Raw genomic sequence first — 19,766 nt, 5'->3', positions numbered from 1 at the left:
TTCTAGGCACAAATTTGAGTGCTCGAAAGAAGATTAAAAGCTTGTTTTGCGGACAGGGATGTAGCTAATGGCTAGCTTTCAGTAGGATTGTGTGTACTTAACAACTTTACAACTCAAGTCATCCATCTTCTGCATGCGTTTGATACATGAAGAAAGCAAGAAGAACATCCTTTTGCTTCATCGTAATAATCCTCTGCACAAATTGTTGGTGAGGTTTCCACCGTGTGCCACTAGTGTCACTGCACACTCAAAACACCTCTGGGACAAAGAGTCACTTTTCTAGCTGGTGGCTTAGCTGCTGGAAGAAGATGTGTGGTTTTGTTGGCATGCCACTCAATGGTCAGATCCGGTCCTTCGGTCATGAGGCTGGTGTGCTCCAAAAGCCCCGGACAAGTAGTAGCCTGGCAGGCAGGAGGAAAGCCCTGATGGTTGGCAATCTGCCACAGGCGTCTCCTGGTCACATTCGGTGCCTCCACTTGGAAACTGAGGGGCAAGGAGCAGGTTGCGGTGTTGTCTCTGCAGATGCTATTGTTCCCCTGTATCTGACCAGAACCACTGCTTTGTGCCCCCCAGTGACGAGCAGCACAAGAAAATGTGGAATTTTGTCTAATATGGGTGCTGTGCCTTATTTCAGTTCTTCTTTTGTTTGAACCCTGAATATATAATACAGTGGCAGTGTGTAGCATGGTGGTTTTCTACCACTAAGCTGTTCCCTTCCTTCCTTCCTTAAGCTTGGCAGGCCTTTGATCCAGGATGAGCAGCACAGCTGCAGCATGCAGTGGTCCATCTGCTCAGTATAATGAATTTGGAAAACAAGTGATATTTGCACGAAATGCATCAGTCCGTATTTCTTTTGATACCTTTCTTGATCATCACGTTTCAAGATTGTCACATTTGCCTGTGATTTCACGTTGAAAGTCAAACATTTCCCAGCTAAAACTGTAGTGATTCTCCTCTTGTTTGCAAGGTATATTCAAAGCTAGTATTTTGTAATAAGTTAGTTAATATTTACTTCAATGTGACTTAACTAAAGGTTATCTGTTTTAATTTGCTTTCAGAGTAATGATAGTTGGTGCACCATATTTCAAAACACTCACTTCTTCAGTTCGATGTGCGCAGTGGTATATATTGGGGTTGCGGTGGATCTGTGGCCATACAGGACATAGTTAAACAGAATTGAGAGGAAAATGTTGACTGCCAAGTAAAGCAGCATTATCAGTTTCCTCTCTCCTGCATTGAAAGAGACAGGGGGAACGGACAGTGTAGGGTTTCCTGATATGTTTTAAGAAAGCCTGGGATTCATTTCCCCTCCCTTCCTTCCTATTAGCTGTTTGTTAACTCCCAGGAAGATTCAGATTTTTCTTGTGAGACCTCTCTGCTGGCATGTTCTGGAAACAGGCTTTGCCTTTGAGGGACTCGGTTCTCATTTTTGTGCAAGTTCAGAAGGAGAAAGAGGAGACGGATTGATGGTGAGAGCCTGACTTAGGGAACTGAAGAGGAGTTTCTAATTGACAATATTGTATTGACAACGGTATTTTCTTTTAATTTGCTGGCCCCTGAGGAATACAGGATGCTTCAGACACAGAAGTAGGAAACGCAGCAAGTGTCAGCGTGAGATTTCTGCCCTTGGAGTGCCAAGTTGTGAACTTACGAGCAAGACTGTGAACTTGTAAGAAAGACCTTCAACTTGCCCTTCTTCGGGACAAACCTCGAATGTCTCTTTGCAACAACTGAATATCCTTCACGTTAAGGAGAAGGATGTGAAGACGGAGGCCATAGTACCAGCTACGTGGGATGAGCAGTGGCTTTGGATTGCTGTGTGCGGCTGGAGTGCACTAACAACCTGGACATTTTGTGGGGGCTTTTGCTCATTGGAAATAGCACAGGGCTGTTAGTTTGGCTACAGTTATTTTGGATGAAACACTGAAAAACAGACCATTTCACACTTAATTTTGAAAATTTCATCTGCTAGTCTGACCTGGTTACGTGAGAAGCTGTGCCTTCTTTATTCATACTAGTCACACTGAAAACAGACTGAAAGCTGTGGCAAGATGTCCTGTCTGCTGGGTGCAGCATGCTAGGAACTGAGAGGGTCTCGCAGCTTCGTGCGGAAGCTATCTTGGCATTTTCAGTCCATTAAGTACAACTGATTTTTCTTTTTTCTTTTTATTAAAGCCAGGTATTGGTTTCTGAGGAAAAGCCCATACAATACAAATAACCAAACTCTACCCGTTTCCAGCTCTTTATATCTGCATCCTTTTTTTATCTTTTTTGGTAGCATTTGAATTTGACAAATTTTATGTTCCATTGACATCTAAAACCAAAATCAGTGTATCTTTCACTGTGTTAGAAGAGTGTAATTCTGAAAGCCGATTTTTTATTTCCTTTGGTGAATAACTTGGTGAAGATACAGGGATACACATCCATGTCTCAACGCCGCCTCTTAAGGGAAGGACATGAAAGTCATTTTAGGATCCTACCAAGATTCATCCAAATCCTGCATGGCAGACGGCACTCACGGAATAACCCACGCCAAATATGCTCTGGTGAGGTGAATGTATAGCTGATCCTATAGTGTGATTTATATCTACATAGAATGTTTGCACTTAAATTGGAGCAGCATGTGAGGTAAATATGAGCAGTAAAATAGCCTAGTATTGGCATCACTGATTTTCTCAACTCCAGTGATTCTTGCAGGAACTAGTATTTTTTCTCAAAGCATACCTATGTAGGGATTTAGCAACAGTTAAAAAATATGTATCTTTATCCATATTAGATATTACTTATGGATAGTGATTACTCTCTGTCACCAGTACTTACTAGAGAAAAACATTGTATCTTGTTTTTCCTTGCAGTTCCAGGTATATGATAGTAGCTAACAGACACAGATTTGAATGCTTTACACCAGCCCCCCTTCGATACTGTAGAAGAATGCCACTGAGTGCTCCGCTCTTTAAACATATAACTGATTACACCCAAAAAATATTTTTAACTGTACTCAAAAAAATCAGGAAACATCAGATCTTTGAGTGTAATGTACTAAATTGAGCACTTGCCACCATTTATTCAATCTCAAAGTCTGTTTCATATAGTATGTGGTGTAATAATATGTTACTGTGACTGGTAATTATATAATCTTTGTATGTAGTAAAGCTATGTTTTGTTGGGGTTTTTCCCTGAAATAGGTTAACCGTGACTAGCTGAGATAAGCTGAAACAGATTTTTCAATGATTAATTAATCCTTTCTTAGTTTTATATGCACAGTTGACCTATTATAATTTCAAAGAGGACTCTTTTTGTTTCTTTTTAAATTAATTTGGAGCATATGAAATTGAAATGAACATAAGCGAAGCTACCTTTATAGGAAAATATAAAATTTTCAAGGCCTTTCAATATTCCTTTCTTTAATGTTGGCACTTACTCTTAGAAAAAAAGTAGGAAGAGAAAAATGCCTCTCTGGTGGTTCCTTTTGCTCACACCTTCTTTTGTACTGTGCTCACTGAGTCTTTTGTCATCTATTTTGTTTGGAATGAAAATTGTAACCTTTTTTCCATAACTTTTGAAATGTAAAGATTTCACCTTTCCTGACTTAGCAGTTCTGGGTATTCATGAGACCAAGATTTGGTACCTTTAGGAGTGCTAACTAATAAGTTATCAAGATTTATCCATTGATTCCATTCAGTTCAAACTAGAAAAAGGTTTGATGTTAGTTGCTGGTAATCATAGTAAAGTCAGGAAAAATTTAGTTGTATTTTAAACACATGGGGTGCAGTCTTACAAAGCAAAGCAAAACAAGGCCTCTTCAAATTTCAGTCTTACCTTCCTTTAGGATTCAGCCATCACTTGGTAGTAACCACACTGCAGTCAAGTTCAAAGTGTAGCCGTAAAAGTTACCACTTGCACCAATTATTTTATAACATCTACGTACTCCTGAGTTGTGGGTGCCTGCTGGCCACTCATGGATGGATTGGAACTAATTCCAATTATTCCTGCTGCGCCAGGGTAAGTTTAGGTTGGATATTAGAAAAAACTTCTTCACCGAAAGGGTGGTCAGGCATTGGAACAGGCTGCCCAGAGAAGTGGTTGAGTCTCCGTCCCTGGAGGTATTTAAAAGACGGGCAGACGTGGTGCTCGAGGACATGGTTTAGTGGTGGACTTGGCAGTGCTAGGTTAACGGTTGGACTCGATGATCCTAAGGGTCTTTTCCAACCTTAACGATTCTATGATTCTAATTCCAAGTATAGGCAAAGCCTTGACTGCATAAGAGAAAAACACGAATTTAATATATTAAACACATTCTAACATAGATAATTTTCCTCATTTTAGCCTAATTTCCTTCAGACACAGATCCTTAATATAAATCTTGTAGTGCTATACAATCATCTCTTACTTACAGGTTCCTTTTGCTATATATAGGTGTGTATAGTCAGAAAAATATGTTTTCCTGTATGTTTCTATAGGAAGTTGTCTGTCTTCTGTCCCACCCATCTTTATTATTATTCCCAAACTTCTTTTGATTGTGTTGCAGCTTTTTCTGTTTGAAGTCTTCAAGTATGCAAAAATTCTGTTTCCTTTCCTTCCTGTTACCCATTTTATGTTGACAGTAGGAAAGCAATTATATGCTTCTAATGTTAACCTTGTATATCCAGTAAGAATTATTCCATTGTTTTGATCAAAGCCATTTTATGGCCTTTTGGACTGATAAGAGTTTTCCCACCTTCCTGGTGGCAGATCTTAATTAGCATTCAGTGTCACTTCCAGACAAAACGTTACACAGAAGGTGGACCAAGGGTTTAGATTGTGGAAAAGGAGAGGTACTGCAGCCTGGGAACATGTCTGTTCTGTAGCTACACTGGGTAAAATTACAATTTTGGCAAGCATGTATTTCCAAAGTAAATGCACTTGTGACTCTGTGAATCCCATGATGTATGCGTCTCTCTTCTCCTTGTGACAAAAGTAAGCCACCCTGTCCGGTTGTCCCAGGTCTCAGAGAGCTTTGTTCTCTCTTCATTAGCATCTCTGGAAATTGCTGAGAGCAGGTTTGCTCGCTGTCACTTCACCCTTTCCCCACATGTTAAAATCTTTAGTTTAGAATATAGAAATCTTTACATGAACAATTAATGTCCTAGTTCATATATTGGTTTTGCATTACCTTATTTACCTTAATAAGGGAAGCTGGGCTGGCTTCCAGAGTCTTCATGCTTCATCAAATCTGTCTCTGTTTTATTTTCATTTTAACAAAGCGGACTTTATTTACTTACAGCTCGTGGACAGTTGGATCTGTCCTCCTTGGCCTAATCCTCATTGCGCTGCTCTCTACGGGTGTCTTTCACCCAGGGCAGGCTGTGTTGCCTTTATCCCCTCACCCTGGTTAAGCCCTGGCTCTGGTGATGCTTGCTCTTTGGAACGCAGAGGTTTGGGACCAGGTGCTGTGTGGCCCCTCCTGCCTGGGCAGGCAGGGCCCAGGCTGATACGGCCAGGCTCGTGGGAGACAGCATCATGGTTTCTGCATCCATCCCTGACCATACATCTTCTGTGTGCTTCTGCATGTCCAACTGCAAGCAGGTGGGACGGCAGTTGTAGAGTTTGTGAGGATTTCAGCCCTGGAAAGCCGTGGCTTCAAGCAGTCTTCTGTGGGGACACCTGTCTCCCATCAGCAGGGGAGATTTTCCAGGGTGCTGACCTGCTGTGGCCCTTTGTGATGGGCTTCCTGGTGTGGCGCTCACAGGCCATCCTCTGAGATTCTCCCTCTCCTCGCTTCCTCTAAGCAAATGGGAACAGTAGGTCAGCTTGAACTGAGAGCTGTAAAACAAGTCTGGCAAGTGGAGACTCCAGAGACACCCGTCTTCGTCTGGGCTGCGCTTAGTATGGACAGGGAGTATCTTTGGAGGCATCGTGTAGTCTGCATCTTTTCACATTGGCTTCAGGTTGGTGTTCTGATGAAGATTGACTGAAGCTCTGAGGCGGTTTGCTTTCGTGTGTGCGCTCTAGGCACGTAATGAATGGATGGATGAGGAAACTGTGTCCCAGGGTCCCTCCAATCCAATCCAAAGAAGTTCTGTGACAAGGTACAGTGAGGCAGCGATGTAATGTGGGTTTCTAATACTAATAGACTTTTGTAGTGAAAGAGTCAGGCGAAGCTCGGTTAATCCACAACATGGGTAATCCACCACAAATAGTGAAGAGGAGCCTAAAGGAACTAAAGGAAAAGAGATGCACTCTTGCATCTTCCGTGTCAGCCAAGGGGATGGAGATGTGGTGCATCTTCTCCTGGAGTCGTATGAGTATTTCTGTTGGATATTGGGCATTCTTGTATGGGAGAGGGTGTTAGCTTACAGGCGGGATAGCAAAATGCATGGATGTCAGACTGAACATATGTCAGACTGAATACATGAATACAGCAGACATACTTAAGTACCTGAAGGCTTCAACATAGCTAAGCCTGCCTGGAGCCTGAGTAAACACTGAGATTTCTGGTCAGTGTTAAAGTCTGCCACTACAACTTTATTACTGTTAGTCCCCACGCTAGGTAGGTCCAGGCGTGTAAGGCTCTGTTTACTGTTTGCTCCATTCACACCTTCGTTTGCTGGCTGGATAAACATGTTGAAAAGGCATTTATTTGAGATTTGGGATTTCCATGCTTGAGACTTCGATTATGTCTCCTGCTGGAAACGCCCTTGCACTTCTTCCAGAAGAAAGCTGGAGAAAAGAGTTGGGTGTGAATCCGTAGCAGAGGTGATAAACTGCACCGAAATATTAAACCTGTGAGCGAGCAATTCAGTACAACTAGTTCCAGATAGTGTTGTGAATATTTGAGTGAAAAACAGTTTTGCTTTGCCTTGTTAAAGCCTAACATGAGTGAAAATATGCTTAGGGCTTCAGCCTGTAGCCTAGATATACTGTATCGGACACTGGGTATATCGGCAGTCTGTAAATATTCAGGGTGGGGACATGAGGGGAGAACACTATAATTAAAGAGATAATTACAAGAACAATGGCGTTACTGGAAGAAAATGTATTTGTAAAGTTATCTTGTGCCACCTGTTGCATTTATGGAACAAAGTTCAATTAATATGAAAGCTGTTACCTTCTCGGGGTAGTTTGTTCTGAGCAGAGGAAGGGAAAAGTGGACATTTTTCTTCTCCGACGATGAATCGGAGAGGAATTTCTGTAGCAGAAATGAAGAGCTATTATTTTTTCTCAGAATGGTGTTCGTGGCTGGATTTTGTGGCGCACGGTAAGCTGGCTTAACTTTGTAACAACTCCTAGATCTTGTAAATGTAAACAGACTTGTGTAGTCTGCTAAGTCAGGAGCACGTAAGGTGTGTGGCTTGGGACTGTTCTTGGAAGCATTTTGAACTCCATGTTTTATATGTGCCAAAAAAAGCTTGCATTTCAAGAGTCTTACTACTATACATTTTGCTAGCTCATTGGTTCTTGAAAATACACCTTGTTCACAGAATGCATGTTATTGGAAGAGTCTGACTGGTGAGTGGTAGTGTTTAGGTTTTATTTTAAATCCCCTTTTCTGAAGAAAGTAAAATATTAGATATTTTAGGATCTGAATTTTCACATAAGGTTTTTATAGAACTTTCTTTCCTCTCAAATAGCATCCCCACTCCCAACTTGTTACCATTTAATATCTGTGATGTGCTTAAATTAAACGATTTATTGGGCTCAGCCAAGTTACTCAGTGAAAAGTGAGCACATCAGCAAAAACAGTCACAGCTGTCAGAAGAGTTCCCAAGCAGTATGTCCATAAAGAATGAGCTCCTTCTTCCCCCAGAAATCAGTTTCGGAGCATCATCATGCAATTTTATAGGGCAGTTTCTGCTGCTGCAATGTATGCAGTATATGTTTTATGATAAAGAGGTTGTTACTGTTCAGAGATACCAGTTCAGCGACACTGGCAAATGTGGGTTTTCTTCCTTCACTTAGATGTCTGTATTGACTTGTCCTATAAAACTGAGGAACCCCAGCCTCCTTTTTTAACTACTTTTTTTCTGAAATTTTTAATTTAGTTTTTTTTATTTTAAAATCTTTATTCTTTGTGTTAAAAAGTGAAGAAAATGCATGATTTGAGGGGTATATTTTACAATCACGTTAAGATGCATGCTGTGATAAAAAGTAAAAATATCTAAAATGGATGACATTATCAGCAGATTTCTGAGAGCAGTCCCACTCAAGATCCCTGAAATTGCTTATTATTTCGCATTTCTTGTGTTAAAAAGTGATTCGAATTCCTTTTTGAACAACATAAAATTATAATATTCTAAATTGCAATGTTATAGAAGTTAGTATTTTAAAACTTTTGGTGCCGTACTCAATTTGGGGAAAAACGTTATTTCTCCAGCTATGTGCATAATAATGAAGGAATATGTAGGCTCTGGGTTACCACTTTCATTCCCCTGGATAATGATTCCTCCAAGAAAACAAGGGCTTTTAATAATCTTTCCAGTTAGAGAGAGACACACGCGCGCACAGAATTAAGGGCAATACAAGACCTTGCCTCTAGGCTCCTGTCCCAGTAGATCCACTGACTCTGAACTCCTTGAGCCTGCTCCCTTGCTCCTCGGACCTCCCCAACCTCTGCCTATGATTTTCTCTTTGTCTCTGTTTGCTAAGATTTAAGCTGTCTATGAGTCTTCTTACAAGGAACAGACCTTTTCTAAGGGTTGTTGTTGTGTGACATTAAGGGTTACACATGTGAATGGAGAAAAAAATGTCAAAAATAGTTGTATTACTTCAGTACATGTAAAATGAATCCTCAGAAAACAAAATCTAACTGTGCTTGTGAATCTTGAAATGGGAAAAAAAATGTCTTCCTGACCTTTAGTGCTATTTTAAAAGCCCATTTAATTAGAGGCACTAGCATATATGGTATTAGTGCCATAGTATGCAGTGAGTTAGTAGGAAGTTATATTTTTCCTGCTTTCATGGCTGCTGAAGAATATATACCTTTATGAAGAAAGGACGTTGGAAAAAATAATGCAATAGTGAAAAAAAGAACTTACAGTTTCCCTGATGAATAAGCAGAGATACTTTGCTTCAATAATTTAGATAAAAATGACTTGCTGTTCTTATAGGATGCTTTTGCTTTTCCATATAGAGAACTGTCAACAAGAAAGTATTTACTCTCTGGGCAGAACCAGTCCTGGAGCCAGGATGTAACTTTATTTACTCCCTTTATCTTCTTCATTGTTCTTTCAAGAAGTTTCCAATCGTCTCGTGTGCTGTTGCAATCTGTTTAGCTGTACTGAAGTCATGCTTAATAAGGTGGCCTGCACTACTTCCTTTTACTGTGTATGCTTGTAGTGTTTAACAAAATCCCACATGATCTTCAAATTAACCTCAAAGGTTAAGCTAACCTGAAAAGGTTGAACATACATGGCCTCGTGGTAAAGCACGCTAAGTTAAAAGGATCAAAGTTTATTGTAAGATTTCCAGCACTTCCTGATTGAAGCTAGCTCTTGTATTTATTTTTTTTATCTTATTTCAGAGCTACTACGTCTTCTTCAAAAGCAGGAAGCGAAGATCAACACAACTTTTATATGTTTCATTTCTTGCTCAGTGATTTAAAAAAAGAACCTGAAAGAGATTCTATTTTAGTCAGCGGTTAATCCAGCTTCACAGACAACTTCTGTTTCTTGCACTTTGACTAGAGTATGGCATGAAACCTTCCTCAATCTTGCTGGTCAGTGTTTTTTTCTGAAAATAATGGAAAAGGGCTGCTGAGAGTCTTAGTTTTCACATTTACTTACTCTTCTTTAGTATCTGTCAGCAGTCTTCGGTGTCATTGATGGTGAGTTTGTCATCTTGCACACAGTTTGGGGTGAGGGACCGGGCTGTTGAATAGGTTCATTCTGTCCTTTTGAAGTGAGGCCAAAGAACTAACTGGAGGACCCTATGGGAATCTTCTGTAGGGACTGCTTCTTCTTATCCCTTCTTATCCCCCATCAGCATGCAGTGAGTCTCATCCTCATTATTTTCATCAGACTTATATCTATTTCTCATTTCAAAGTTTCTAGTCAATTTTGGAACTGCTGTAAATAGAGGCCACAAAAAAGTGAGTCCAGGGACCAAGTTAGAAGAGGACCTTGAAGGGCTCAGTGGGAGTAGCTTGCAGTTGTCTTTTAGTAAGGAGTTTTGTCCACTTAACAAACATGTAGCAGTTGGTGGGGCAGTTGGGAGAAAATGATCCTATAATTTCAGATGTGAGTGGTTAGTCAAGAGTATACTTTTAAAAATTGTGACCAGTACAATTCTGGTGACAATTTATCTTAGAGTTGTCCTGGATTACAGTACCTCTTGTGATTTGTGAATTACCTACAGTAATCTTAATCTGGATGGGGCTGTATTCTGAAAATCATTAGGAGATTCGGATGAACAGTCTTAACATAGTTGCCTAGTTGGATTAGTCATGACTAATTCTCCGAATGATTCCATCTTTTGATTTGCTTCTCTGAGAAATCACTTTAGAAGTCTCCGCAGTATGTGACATATAGTTTATATGAATATATGTCAGAGGGCTAGTTGAAGAACTTGTTTATATGTGTCCATTGGCTTTTGGGGAAGGAGCTTTTAAGGCTTTTATTTGAAGGAAAGATACAATCTATATTTCCCTCCTTTTCTTCTTCTAGGTGAAAGTCATAAGCTTTCATGAAACACAAGCAACTTGTTTCATGCACTGAGTCTGTGGAACAGAATTACTCTTTAATTCCTAAGCCTCCATGATTAAAAAACAAGCATTTTCTCTGATTTAGCCAAACGCTTATCTAATTCTTACCATCTTTGGTGGATTCCAAAGGTGTACATGAGAAAATGGATAGGGATCAGTAGGTCAGTTTTTTTTCAAGAGAGCTAGCATGTGAAATGAAGAATTCAAGATACTGCCTCTATCCTTTTACATTAGAGAAGCTTTACCGTTCCAATACTGCATGTCATAGCTGGGTTTGAAACAGAAACTCAAAACATGTCCTTCTTGGTAGCCCAAAACCACACAGCTCTCCTTCAACTCACTTTCAAACTCTCTAGCTTCTACCATCTAAACCTCTACAACTCCAGTAATGTGTTCAGACGTTTTAACTGGACTGTACATGTGGGGCACAGGTAATGTTTTGCTCTCTGTCTCTGTATCATCTACCATGATGGCTATCAAAGATTGTTTAAGGACTTCAGGTGCAAGTACAGGTGGTGTCTACTACCTTCTTCAGTGTAAACTTTTACCCTTTTGGTTGATAATATTTGACCTTGGTTCCTTTTCTGATTTTTTTGTGACTTCCAGCTATTGAAAATTATGTTCTTTGTCTGCAAGGTAAGTTGTAATAATAATTTTTGCAGATGTTGTCCTGTGACTTTGTAGAGTTATTTTAGAGATAGATTCCTTGAAGAAAAAAAAAAAAGGTACTGATTTTTTTTAGTGTCTTCCTGTGTAATTAGAATTTCAAAGTTGAGAAGCAAAATTCTCTGTTGTCAGTAAAATGAAAACATTTCATGCTATGCTTTGCTTACAGAAATATGTGACTTTTTACTTGAATCAGGTAAGAGGTGACAGTCTCCAGATGCACATGCTGAAGAATGATAAAGAGCGCTAACTTAATATTTCGTGAAAAGATACCTCCTTTGACCAAATGAAGTATATACATTGCTTATGACAAAATCTTGTAATGCTTTGCAGAGGAAACAGTTTCTAGAACAACAGAACGCCCTATGGCTGCGAAGGCGTCAGAGAAATAAAATACAGATTTAGTCATCTTTTAACTCAAGCAGTAAGACAAAATGTATATTTAAGGTGGCCTGAGGGGAGATTGATTTTTTTTTTTTCCCAGTGACTGGAACCTTTAAGATTTACATTGTCAAAGAAGGGGACTAATATTTTTTGCGGTTTGAGGGAGGAGCTGCTTTGGCTCAGGTGACTGGCTGCACAATGCTACTTAAGCATCATATGAGCCGCTGAGGCTCAAAGACACAGAATGATGTAAATGGAAGTCGGGTACATCAGCCAAGAAGTAGAACCCTCAGAGTCCTTGCCTGGTCCTTTGGGTCCCTAGGTATCACCGCTTTGTAAGTACAATTTTTGCAGTGCCCAAAAATATCCTTCCGGGAATGCCAGATTTGCCACCCTAAATTGCAGTGGTGTCCTTAAGCGAGGAGATCTTCTGCTTACATCCCAACAGGTGTCCTGGTCTGGTTCACATGCTCCAAGCACGAGTAACGTGCACCCGCAGTTCAGCACGGAACCAGCCTCTGCTGCCATTTTCACTGAAAGCGTTAGAGGAGGTTTGATGGTACTGAGCTTAAAAAAATGTAAGAGCTGCCCTAGTGGCCCCGAACAAAGCCTATTTCCTTGCCAAAGAGAGGACTTGGGGTTTTGGCCTGGCTCTTGGAATTTCTTTCTATATTAAATTGTCTAAATACAGATCAGTCTGTATGCAGAGAACTTCAGTTGTGTTCGAAAAATTTCTAATGAACCTTCAGGTTTTGAGGTGTTAGGAGATTGTTTTGAGGATCATGCCCTTGGACTCCGGTATCAGCTTTCTTCCTGAAGGTGCCTAAGCCACCGTTTGGCAGTGAATCCAGTTTACTGCCTAAACAACTGGAATTTGTCTGGCGGCTTGAAGATAAAGCTCTTACAGTCACAAGAGTTATGGATCCTCCACCCAGTATTTTCCACTCTGGCATGCTTTCAGTATAAAAAAGAGAAATGGTATTCCCAACCCCGTCTTATCAGATGGGTTTTCAGCCATTCACACAATTTCAGGTCACCTCAGTTTAGCCCCCTTCAGTGTTACAACGTAACCCAGCATATTTTTCGGGAACAAGGAGTCATAAACAGAGTAATAACAACTGTTTTCCACATGACGTTGCTTCCTTCTCTCACTTGTGAAAACCTATTATTATTATTGTTTACATTGCTCTGTCCCAGCACACGCCAGCCTCAAACCCTCGCTGTCCACAGGATTTTTACAGATGCTTTGCAACAGTTGTGGTAGCGCGCTGCTTTCCTCAAGTCTCCTCTCCAAACAATGGGCTTGTTCACTCTTGAATAGTTTTAAATTTTTTAAAGCAATTTCCTCTATGTGACTATGTTTATTTTAGAAAGGAAAAAACAGAGGTTGCTGTTGGTACCTGCAAACAGCATCAGTGTTTCAGAGACAGAAGGCATGTTTGAGAGCACAATACCAACAGTTAAGCAAGGAAGGGCAGGCAATATGGTATAAAACAATAATATAAGAACAGAGAAAATGTGACAAAGTAGCTTTAGGTTACAGTTTGCCAAATTGTGGAGCACACCAGAAATATACTGATTAGCTCCTAATCTCTGCCATTGCATCAGAGGCAATAACTTCAGTGAGACCACTGCTGCGGATAGGAGTGAGCTCACATCAGGTCTGAGTCCGTTTCTCCATGTTTAAGTTTCAGGAGAAACCTCGATTGCTGGTTTACAGCACCACGTTTGATCTGAAGACCTGCTTGCAAAAGAAGTATTTGCACAGGCTCTTTGTCGGCTAACTGCTGGTGGCTGCACCTGTGAATCTTTAAATGCCTGTGAATCCCTCCCAGCTGGGCTGGCTGAAGCTGAATACCAGTCAGCTGCCAGGAGGTGCCAGACGGATGCATGCTGCTTTTTTGGGCAAGCTGATGATAGAGCTGCGAGTCTTTTCCTTCCACTCAGGTACAATGAGAGCTTATTGCCTGAAAAAGAAAACATGAAATAAGCTCAATGAAGTCAGGGGTTTTTGTTGTTGGTTTGTGGAGACTAATATACTTACGTGCTCTTACTTGCTTGTAGGTGAGCTGCTGTTTCCTTCGCTAGCTAATAAACTAGGGAGATTAAAACGATGTGGATTGTTTTTTTCTGTTCTAAGGAATTATACGCAACTAACAGTAGGGACTTGAATACATCTTATATGTAAGCTGCATCACATTTGTTCATAGTCTGGGAAAAGAAATTTCAATGAAGAAAAAACCCTGAGAGCTGCTGGAAAACATTTCCAGAATTTCAGGATGGAAGAAAATGGAATATTTGGGGGCCCCGTACACCTTACTTCCCCAAGTACTCTGAAGAAGTCTGTACAAGATATTTCTTAAGCAGAAATCCCATTTCTCGTCCTGAAGTTTCCCTCCAAAATGTGGTGCAGCCAATAAATCCTCGTTGGGGAGCGGGGATACTTTTAATACTTTTAATGTTATTTTGCTGTTGTTCTCTTTGTCTGAGCAGTATCTTTGGTTCTTTGCTGATCCTTTGAATTGACTGGGTATCTGTATTTGTTATCCTTGGTATCGTGCATTTAGTGTCCTGAAAAAGTGTGTGTATGTGTTCAGTATTGGCTAAAGTGCTGTAGCGTGGGAATCCAAACAGCAGCAGTCACAGGGTGTTCTGTGTTTGAGTGAGGGGAGAGGGAGGCTTTTGACCAAGGGCATAAAATCTGTCCTGTTAAAAACATGCTGTTAAATACTTCAAAGATTGGCTGCAGGATGAGGCTTTAATTGAAGAAGTCTTGTTTGCTGCCACTGTCGTGCAGGGAACTACAAAGAGTGCCCTCACCTTTGATGCGCTTGCCCCATGCTTTTCTCTTAATGAAACTACAAGGGTAAGGGCTAAGTTAAAATTATGCTCAACTAATGAGGTACGCACTTGGTAAGACAGGAGCTGGTGGAAACTAAATGTATTTTTTTCAGACAACAAGAGGAAGGGCAGAAAGAATGGCTGGGGGTTGCATCTGGGTTGTCTCTTACTCCTCTGAGATTCATGGGCATTAGTTCAGCTGCTGTGTGTGTCAGAACAAGTGAAATTTGCTCTTTGGCCTTCATTTCATCCTTCTTGACATCTTTGTTCTTCTTATGGAAAGGAGAAGAAACACAAAGCTGTTCCAAAAGCTTTTGGAGGTTGAGGCGTTACCCCAGAACTGCAAAAGGGGGGGGACTCAACAAGTTTTGCTTTCTGTTAATTGCAAAGTCCTAATTGGTGGAGATTAGGAGATGGAATTGATGGGTTGCCAAGTTTTTATAGGTCTTTCCTCCTTGTTAGCTAAAGGTTTGCATAATTACATCTCTTGCATGGCTGGTGTATTTATTTTTGGTACTGCACATCTCAAAATAGTGTGAAGGTTTTTAAGGCATGCTGAAAAACCCTGCCTTCTGAAGTTAGAGGCTAATGCTAATAAAGCACCCTTGGCAGAGGAGTGGTTTTGTTGTTTGAATCCACAACCCTGCCTGAGCTGTCACACCTAGGCCAAAAGTAAATACAGTAATAGAGCAAGTAGCAATATTTAATGTGGAAAATTAAGGTAACGCTGCTGTTAAAAAGCTTGGTCTCCATACTGACATCCTGGATGGGCCAGGAAGCATCCCAGGAAGCTGGAAAAGAAGGAAAATGTCTGTTGCTTTAGGCTGATTAAAATCTCGGGGACTGGCTGCTTTTTCAATCAGGTAAGGTTTCCTGTTTGCTTCCCGGAGACTGGAAACAGGGCATAGTTACAGCTGCCGTGTATCTTCCCCATGGTTGTTTATGGATGTTACAACAGCTCTTGGCAGGGTTAGATTATTTTTTTTTTTTAAAGAAGTGTTTTATTAAAGGGATCACTGCCTTTTTTTAATGATACAGTAATGTTTTCTTAAAAATCCTGCATCCACAAGGTAAAAAGGTCAGGTGTGGTTCTATGTCATGCCTTTCCACAGAGAGCAAACAGTGTGAGCTTTCTCTTTTCTCCATTGACTAAATTTAACCAAGAATATTGCACTGCTAAGCACAAGGGATAAGGTATTTTGTTCTCTTCTTGCAGTGAGATTTTCTTTCTTGGAAGGAATTGAATTTCTGTCCAGAACCTGAGGCAGTTCTCCAGGTTGGCCCTCCAGAAGAAGCTAGTCTTAGTGTTTTCTATGCTTTTTCTTTCTGATCGGTGGAAAATGAGCTTTGGTTACTCTTTGCTGATATTAAGTCTCCTCTTTTCTTGAGGGAACTGTGGAGCTTGTTGAAGCCCAGGAGGGTGAAAGGATTGGCAACAGGAGAAACTGAGATACTATTTTGGAAACCTGTAAGTGGAGGGAATGGTGAGCTTTGAGGAGTGCTTGAAGCATTTGCTTGCATTTTTTCACACTTTTCCCATGAGTGGGGACTGGTGGGTTGCACGGCCACAGGCAGCTTGCTGCAGCATGCATGCCTTGGCCACAAAAATTCCAAATTGTGAGTCAAAATCAAAACCGGCTTGAAAAGTAAGAAGCCGTTAAGAAGACAGTGGCATTTTTATCCTATCTGTTACGTGGGTTTGACCATTTTCAAGTGTAACCTCACAATAATGTGGGTAAGATTTATGCAGGGTAAGTAAGACTTAAGGTTGATGGCCAGCTCTGAAGGGTTTTGCCTATGCTCACCAATCTAAAATGACAGGTAACTGAGATGATCTAATAGCCAGATTTTTTTGTTTCATTGGGAGCTATGAATGATCCCCCAGTACAGAAATATCATAACTTGTCCAAAAACACGCAAGCTGATTATTTTAGAGATGTGATGGAATGAATGTTTTCTGCCTCTTTCTTTATCTCAGATCAAAAGCAGGTTTCTCTTCTGTCTGTCCTGTTTGCTCTTTCAGGATTTTTGGGAATGATGATTTCTGCAAATGTTCTTTTCCTTCCCTTCCTTTGTAAAAAATAGTTTTGCAGCCTTTATCTGTGTTCATAAGTGTTACAGGAGCATCTGATATTTTTGTTGGAACCAATTCTCCCTCAACTTTTGACCTGAAAGTTTTTATGCTTCCTGAGTATCTTGTTAATCTGGGAAAAAAATTATTCTGTGTGCTTTAAGAGCCACGAAAAGTGTTTCCTATTGCTGACAAAGTTTTATTTTATATTTTGACTGTAAATATAGTTGAGATTGCAGCACTCCATTTGTTGTAATGGTCTGTGTTGGTTTTCCTTGCTTTCTGGAGTAATGTTTTTATTAATATATATTGTTTCAGAATACAGAACAAACCTGTTTTTCCTTTCCTGAGTTCAATTCCTGTGCTGCTTTCATCACGTGTTTCTGTTATCATTACTCACTGTTGGGTTATCCTTTCTGTTGCCACTAAACTCCACATCCATTTCTTTTTCTTCTCTCCTCCACTTGCTCCTTTAATCCCCCACTGCTGCTATAGAAATGGATCTCATCCTCTTGATTTTCCTGAATTCTAGTCCTACCTTCTATCTAACATCAGCAGTGATTTGATTTCCACCTTTAATTACAGTTTTCAGTTCTTACCGGACTGCAATCTCCCATCTGCTGAATTTTGAATACTGCTGCAGACGACTTCAGTGCAGAGCCAGGAGTCCTCTTTTCCTCACCCCAGGGCAGTCTGAGTAGCCACATCTCATTGCAGGCACTGCTGTGTGGAGTACTGCTGCTTGTGAAGTTAAAACCGTCACATCCATTTCTTTGTTGGCTTTTGCAGCTGTGGACAGATGGAACTGTCACCAAATACTGCAGGATAAAGTGTTTTACTACTAACTCCTGTGTGATTAAATTCGACCTGAAGAAAAGCCCAGTTTTTGCGTCTCTTTGAAATGAGAAACCTCGGTAAATCCTGCAGCACGGTGAAGGAGAGGCCTATGATTAAATACTTGTGGGATTTTGTTCAGAAAGGACATGTAAATAGAAAAATGTAAACTGATGGAAATTCAGTTCACAGAACAGCAAAAAAATATAATTTTGAAATTAGAAATGGAAACAGATGTATGATAACTGCATTCAGTGGCCAGGCTTCTGTCATGGTTTTGGGGAGAAACTCTAAGTGCGGTCACAAGGTTGGAGAAGTGCCGCCCCGATGGGGTGTTACAGTTCCTTAAAAATTACTGAAGTCATCTTTGCTTTTTGTTTTACTTTCCTGATACCCGGTGTAAGGGATGTGTAATCTTCAAAGCTTTGAAGTTCATTGTTGTCTTATAGTGCAAAGTGTACTTTTAAAATGTAATTCCTTAGTAGCTTTCCTTGCATTTCTTCCTGGCACTATCTTTTTGAAAGACTGCAGGGTTCATCCTATTAACTGAACAGCATCCTTCACTTTGAAGTGCTGCAGCAACTATCGGTATTACCAGCGTGCTCATTTTCATGGAAGCAGTGTCTGTCTTTATGGATGGCAGCTTTTAGTGGTTTTCTCTGACCATGAGTTTTGATTGCTCGTGCTTGCTTAAATTTAGGTTTGGATGTGAAACAGGGACCTTTTTTGATGACTTAGCATCTGAGTTGAAAACTGCCAAAGCAGTTTCAAAATGGGTTAGTTTTGTTGCTGCGTGGAGATGTAACAAGCTGCTTTGTATAATGGATTTATACAAGCACGTGTGTGTGTGTGTGTATGGATGTATAATGTGTATATAAACTCATTTTCAGTGCTTTGGAATCTTTTGATCTAAACCAGACAGAATTGGCAATTTTGAATGTTTGATGTCTTTAAAAAGATTTAAACCTTTTTTGCATTCATTCTTTAAAAACCATCAAGAAAGATTAAAAGAAAAAAATGAATAGGGCTTTTAAATAGTCTAGTAGGCTAAACTAGATGCCAAGAGATGATGCATCAAATTGCTCAACATCTTGAACACTCCACCCAATTATAAATTCTGTGGCTATAGGTGTGAGTTAGGTATATTTTGCTAGGCTTTTTTAGAGAGAGTATACATTTACCTTATGCTACAGACGATCCTATAAGGATAGCTTTTGTCATGCTGAATCCTACAAAGTGCTACATCATTTTATTGATGTGCTTTTTGCTAAGTACCACACCCCTGAACGTGAAATACATTTAATAATTATACTTCAATGTTGAACTTACCGAACTTTAGTATCCTTTACCACGAACGTTGCCACCCTCATCCTGCACGCTTGCACATGCTTTATTAAGCAGGTACAGTATCTTGTATATTTAAGCCACAGTCATATCTTCCTTCTCTGGGTTTCATAACCCAATTTTACCCTCAAATGACTTTGCATGCATCCTTTAACAGCTTCTCCCACAGTGTTACTCCCACGGCGTTTTCCTTTGCTCTGTGGGCTGGTGTATGTCACTCACAGCCCATGCTGAGGTGGCAAGGAGAGCTTAACCTGAGCGCAGAGCGTGAGTGGAGTTGAAATGAATTTCCTTGCATTTATAAATGTATACGCGTGTGCCCACACAGATTTTCTCAGGAGGGCTGTTGCTCCTGTGCATTTTAATAGAGCTTAAATTTACCCCTAAGTCTTGGTGCTAACATGCGTGCCCACGTACCACAGTTTTCCGCTCCAGTTGTATTTCAAGCTGGATCATAAAGGCCAGGAAAGGGTTTTGCGCTTCGACTCGCTTGTTCTTTCTTGCTGCTGTTCTCTGAAGCACACAGCAAGGAAACGGGGTATTATAACCGTGGAGCAAACGTTTCCCCCACATGCACACTCCCCAAATAGAGTGCTAAAATAAAAAGGCATTCGGTTACTGGCTGGAGCCCTCTTTTCCCAGGAGGGTGTTTCATACTGTGCTTCACAGGTGCCCGTAGTGTCTCTAGCCCAGTTAGCCCAGCTGAGGCCAGTTTCCACAGAGGCACTCTGCGTGGGCTCCTGTCCCTCCGGCACAGTGGTAACAGGCTCCGAGTCTCCTGTACAGCACGGGCTGAGCTCTCTGTACCATTTCTTCACGTGTGCTATTCAGTCTAAGGACACTCTGGTTCCTGAAAGTGGGAGGTGAAGGTGTGTCTAGTTGGTTAATATTGAAGGATATTAGGGTTGAAACAAACAATGCTATGTTTTGGTGCTCTTAGCCATGGTC

The 19,766-nt window shown here is 40.6% G+C and overlaps 1 protein-coding gene and 1 long non-coding RNA gene across 9 annotated transcripts in view; one reads left to right on the top strand and one right to left on the bottom strand.

The window, feature by feature from the left end:
• The window catches only part of MCF2L (MCF.2 cell line derived transforming sequence like), a 166,180-nt gene that overhangs the window by 59,999 nt on the left and 86,415 nt on the right, over window positions 1-19,766 (top strand). Inside the window, exons 1-2 of one of the 8 annotated variants that reach the window (XM_087756371.1) lie at window positions 1,399-1,469; window positions 1,570-2,546. The exons of 5 other annotated variants lie outside the window; for them this stretch is intronic. In XM_087756371.1, coding sequence (XP_087612497.1) covers window positions 2,426-2,546 — 121 coding nt within the window. In that variant the 5' untranslated portion in view covers window positions 1,399-1,469; window positions 1,570-2,425. Of the gene's footprint in view, window positions 1-1,367; window positions 2,629-19,766 lie in introns of those variants that run through there. 2 more of the 8 variants (XM_087756375.1, XM_087756374.1) reach the window with 2 other exon arrangements.
• Window positions 11,563-19,071, bottom strand: LOC148055817 (uncharacterized). The gene is made up of 3 exons (XR_015704979.1): window positions 18,804-19,071; window positions 17,240-17,429; window positions 11,563-13,695 (listed from the first exon to the last, which is right to left on the bottom strand). It is a non-coding gene; the product is annotated as an uncharacterized LOC148055817 (long non-coding RNA).

Source organism: Nipponia nippon, unplaced genomic scaffold, assembly GCF_047370975.1.
Source record: "Nipponia nippon isolate SJK-2023a ecotype South Korea unplaced genomic scaffold, ASM4737097v1 scaffold_2, whole genome shotgun sequence".
NCBI lineage: Eukaryota > Metazoa > Chordata > Aves > Pelecaniformes > Threskiornithidae > Nipponia > Nipponia nippon.
This window is presented reverse-complemented; position numbering and strand designations above follow the sequence as displayed.